Below are 5,154 nucleotides of genomic sequence, written 5' to 3' on the forward strand. Positions count from 1 at the left end.
ATTATATTCTACCGGAGCGAGCTTCTCATATTATTCATTTGTGCTTAATCACTCTCCAGTTTGTCCCTTCACAAGCTTACTCAAAGGAGTGTCGATGATAATGCAAGCCAGGTGAGTCAAAGCCTCAGCATGGGTTAATGGCAAATACTAGGCTGGCTAGATTCGACACTGGCGTTCGATTGAACTTCTATGATACTGGTCACTTTGGGCGAGCAGCAGTAATCTGAGGGAACAGCATGAACAAGACTGCGGCAATCTGGACAGAGGATGGGACAGTACAGTAGTCGGGCAAGACCAGTTGAACACAGTCCTCCATGAGTCTTTGCTCAACTCTTCACTAATAATACTACAGTAACATATTCTTTGGATTCAACATCTGCTACACTGTAGCCGTGTTCGAGAATCACTGTATATCCTCAACCCTTGGAGCGACATTCGTCTGGAAACAAGGCATATCGAGTGACTTCCAATTGCTGGAAGTTGCCGCACAGTTCCGACTTAAGAAGCTTTCTGCCAGCATCCTTGAAAATCGCCCGCCTAAAGACGCTTTCTAGCCCCCCTTACATCAATTATCTAGTTCGCGGCATATTCATGGCTATCGCGGAAGAAGCAAAGATATGCGTTGTTTACAGTATCTTCGGTTTGAAATCTGATCAACGTGATCCTCCCGGTGGGACGAAATGCCCACGGAGCAACAAATTGCCTAGTATGAGATGATACGAGGGACGACATCCGCGCTGAGTTAGTCTATGCATTATTACCTTTTCATACACCAGCCGGTAACAAAGGTCCGGAAGATTTATCCCAAGAGGGCTTAGCGTAAGCTTGATTAGGGCCTTTGAAACAAAAAGAAGAGTGTACTGTTTGCGCCATCCTTGCAAACTAGTGTACTGAGCCGCCGCGAAATTTCACTACGGACCGGACTAAGGTACTGTAAGGATTGGTGCCCCCATTATCATTCTGTAAGACAGTAATGGGAGGAACTCGTACAGTATCTTGCACATCACCATGCCTACCCTAGAGTCTCCAAATTCTTTCCCAATCCCTAGACTTGGTACACTAGTCTGCATACGGTTAGGCAGGTATATTGGTCTTCCTGGCACCGATGGATATGTTGTGTAAATTCAATACTTCACTTCTTAACCTTACAGTAGTACAGGTAGAAGGAATACCGGAATATAGAAGCTTCCGTGTGCAGACAACGCTCCAACAGGGGCATCTCACTGTTGCTCTTCAAGTTTCTCTTCAGACATACTATATTGCTATCGGGCTTTACACCACTTGTCGGTTTGGGTGTAATACTGATGAAACTAGACAGATCAGTACCTGCCAAGACTATTCGTATACAATCTAACCAGATACAGATTAGTACAGATTAGTACAGATGTGTTAGGTTTTGAGAAAATAAGCAGGAAGAGTAAGCGATAGGTATGATTGGCTGTCCTGTCAAACGCTAAATCGGATCGAAATCGCAGGGCCGGCCACTCTATACGTGCATGCGCAATAGTCGGACCTTTAAAAAAGACCTGGCACAAGATCATATGTCTCTCTATGATCCCATTTATAGTGGCAGGGAATCACCTTCGGAGATAGGACTCTAGTTACTCTGAGTAAAACTCTTGTTTTCATTTTATCTTTGAGGCTTGGTGCACAATGCTATTGACTGCCGCTTACGCAGCTGCCGTACTGAGCAATGCTGCGCTCGGAACACACATCTCGAGATATGAACGTGATACTGAGTCTTCGGTGACGGAGGGTGTCTGTGGTGTTGTGAAGAGTGTTACAGAGTATACTTCACTTACTGTCTCCTTCACAAGAAATGGAACAAACATGACCTACAGCTGGTCTATGGAGACTACAGGCGATTGTGTCACGTTCTTGGATGACGTCTTGGAACCCTGTGAGTCAATAGTTCTGTTTATGCAACAAATATTGATTCATCTGCGTAGGCAAGGGTCCTTCTGCCTTATATTGCGAGTATCTTGATTTCTCCTTCAAACTGCCGTCAACTGGCGTGGCAACGACGCAGTACTCCGACCAGCTGCGGTCATCAAACGTGAATGGAAGGGGACCAGGATCCAGCACCACCAGCTTAAGTACCTCCCGGTCATCTATTGAGATTACTTCACGGCAGACGCCCCGCACCAGTACGCCCTTTCGAGCGCGAATTACAAGCTTAGCTCAAGTAAGTTTATCCGTACGTCCCGGTACAATGGGAGCAACATCCACAGCTGCACTCTCAGTATCGTCCACATCTATTCAACCGACTCTGTGTGTGGTGAAGTAAGTCAATCCTTATCCATGGCTGCAGGGGTGATTAGACGCGAGTCTGATCAATTGAGGCATCTCTAACGTTGAACCTCAGAGAAAGCGACCTTGATCAGGGAGTCTGTTACTGTCTTGATCAAACCATTGTGCAGTATTCTAGCTCTGTCTGTGAAGTCTTCGGTGACTGAGATGCTACGTAGTTGTAGTCGCTGATGATGAAAGTCCACTGCGAAAGGGCCCTGTTGAACAGTCAAGGGCTCAGACGAAGTGCTTACTTTACAAGAGCTTTATTGTGCTTTGGGGACCAGCTCTAATCTCCATTAGTGGCGCGTAGAATGCCAGAGGTCGAGATGGACAGTGTGACCCGTCATTTTCCAGGAGCCATCATCGCTCGTACTTTTGCAATAGGATGCACATCTCAAGCAACCAACACATATATCATCAAAGAGGATTAGATTGGAAATTGAATTGATAATATACTTGACAGTACCCTTGGTTCTAGATTGGGAACCTACTGCATTGAGAGTTCTCCCGGATGGTCAAAGCGCTGGAAGGAAGTTACCGGCCAGAAATATGACGGTCTTGTCCCAAAGTAGGAAAGCGAGGTGAAAACGGCCAAACAGTGAAGTTCCTGAGACCTTCCCATATAAGAAGATCGGGGCCCGCATACCACACTGAAGTCTGTCAGATAATCTTAACACCTCTGATCAGCGGCACAAGACATCCTATGCTATATAGAGATTACCGCATTGATCCAGAGTGCAGTCCACTATATATTCTCATGGTTTTGAATCTCATCACCTCAGAGAGTGACTAAGAACAACGATGTGGCTGGTCAATCACCGTAGTCACAATCCGTGCATCAGTGTCCGAAGTTGACGAGACGAAGGGCCTCCAGCCAAGCAAGAGAACACAGGAACGTCAGCCTCCACAACATGCTCGCATAGACCCTCATGACAAACATGAACGCAGTGAGAGGGAACAAGCGTTGGAAGTCCCGGAAACGCAGGACTGTGATTATGATAAGATCCAAGATTGGCTAAATCAGAGCTTTTACGATCATGGAGACCCTGAACCCGCAGGCGTGAATAGTGATTTTGCCCAGTTCAAAGTAACTGGCCGGTGCAAATTTACCGCTGATGTGATACTACCTTACCAGATTGGCCGCAAGAGGAAGCTTTCTTTGACTTCTAACGCACCTTCTGAGGCAACCTCCGAGGCAACGACTGTACAGTGCCCCGACCTTGCCGATGATGTTCAGCCCATGCCAAGTCAGGTCCAGGAGGATCAGAAGGAGGCCGGCGCAATCACGTCGGGGTTCAACCTGGTAATTCAGCGAGCAGGTTGTACTGCTCTCACTACCATATCGGACCCGCCTGTTTCAGAAGTGAGGCCACCGAAGCAGCTGAAGCCGGACCATGATCAAGTCCAAAGCCGCGATTGATCTGCTTGGATTTCCCCTTTGAAGACGGATGATGTTCTTCAAGATCTCAATAGCATAGGACACTTTGCGAAGGCATACAGTCTTAAATATCTAAATTCTAGATTCGAAGGCGTTTTTTTTTGGGGGGGGGTTGGAGGGGCTCCCCGGGGCTTTTCAATAACTATGATACCTCAATTATTATACTTTATATGAGCATATAACAATAAATTAAAATTAACAACTCGGATCAGTATAGTGCAAGTATTCAAAAAATTTTCAAGATTGTATTTATATTCAATTTAGGAACTATCCTAAAATACAAGTAAATTACAGGTATTTTATATTACGAGCCGTTATATGCAGTTATTAAAATCTGAAAATGATACTAAAAATAAATTCTTTGTTATCATAATATAATCAGTTAGTATGAAGTTATATATTCTTAAAATAGTTGAGATATTGAAGATCAAATAAGTAGCTTTTATATGGCATTGTTGGATGGGCCGCGCGATTGTGGTTTACGTTATTACTCCTATTGCTCCTATTGCTCCTATTACTCATATTACTCATATTACTCATATTACTCATATTACTCATATTACTCATATTACTCATATTACTCATATTACTCATATTGCTCATATTAGTGGAAATTGTTCCCGAAACGTCTGAGAGGACAAGGAGAGGGAGGGATCTGTCGTATTGATGGTCGTACATCGATGGCTGAGGAGACTGGAAGCAACAAGAGTCTAGCTACCCTTGTGTTCGAAACCACACGGAGGACAGGCGAGATATAGAGCGAAGGTGGTCGGTGGTGTTGGCGGTCGCATGCTGATAGCTGAGCAGACTGAAGGCAATGAAAGTCTAGCTAACCTTATGGTCGAGGCCGCACTGAAGAGGGGGGAGAGGAGAGGAGTCGGTCGGGCATCGGAGGATCTGGAGTCTTTGCGGCCGAATGTTGGTGGCTGAAGAGACTCACAGAGATAGCAGTTGTGTATCAATCGCTGAAGAAGCCCAGCTGAGTGAAGCAAGACGGTTTCTTCTATTCGAGGCTGTATCTGTGCTGAAGTCTCCTGATGAAGAGTTTTCACTTGCAGCAACCGCCGCTCTTCCCCCCCCCCCACCCCCCAACATGACTGTTTTCTATCCACTCTTTGCGGGCAGGTCTTAGCTTCTTCTTGCAAAGTGATTCTCTGCAAGAATACTAATCCCCAGCACCACATAGAGGTGCCTCATGCGGAGAGGTTGCCGTAACATACGGATTTTCGATTACGGATTAGCTTAGGGCTCCGAAAGGAATAAAGGAATGCGAATATACGGCATATTCATATTCGCACTCTGCGAATATGAATATATGAATTTTTTATTCGCGCGAATAAACGCCTTATTCATATTCGCATTCATATTATTCATATCGTGAAATTTCTTCGCATTAATACTTTGTCCGGTACAGCGGTTATTGT

The 5,154-nt window shown here is 45.3% G+C and overlaps 2 protein-coding genes across 2 annotated transcripts; both read left to right on the plus strand.

Moving 5' to 3' along the window:
- Positions 1-1,653: 1,653 nt before the first annotated feature.
- BDQ94DRAFT_164679 (uncharacterized protein) lies at positions 1,654-2,456 on the plus strand (the record flags this gene model as incomplete). The annotated part of the gene is made up of 3 exons (XM_026770097.1): positions 1,654-1,900; positions 1,950-2,283; positions 2,366-2,456. 3 exons carry the CDS (start codon positions 1,654-1,656, stop codon positions 2,454-2,456), a joined length of 672 nt encoding a protein of 223 aa, XP_026619222.1.
- A 385-nt stretch (positions 2,457-2,841) lies between these two features.
- Positions 2,842-3,712, plus strand: BDQ94DRAFT_164680 (uncharacterized protein; the record flags this gene model as incomplete). Its single annotated transcript, XM_026770098.1, has 3 exons — positions 2,842-2,873; positions 2,989-3,077; positions 3,135-3,712. The coding sequence occupies 3 exons, from the start codon at positions 2,842-2,844 to the stop codon at positions 3,710-3,712; spliced, it is 699 nt and encodes a 232-aa protein (XP_026619223.1).
- Between the last annotated feature and the right edge of the window lie 1,442 nt (positions 3,713-5,154).

This window comes from Aspergillus welwitschiae (genome assembly GCF_003344945.1).
Source record: "Aspergillus welwitschiae strain CBS 139.54b unplaced genomic scaffold BDQ94scaffold_193, whole genome shotgun sequence".
In the NCBI taxonomy this organism is placed as follows: domain Eukaryota; kingdom Fungi; phylum Ascomycota; class Eurotiomycetes; order Eurotiales; family Aspergillaceae; genus Aspergillus; species Aspergillus welwitschiae.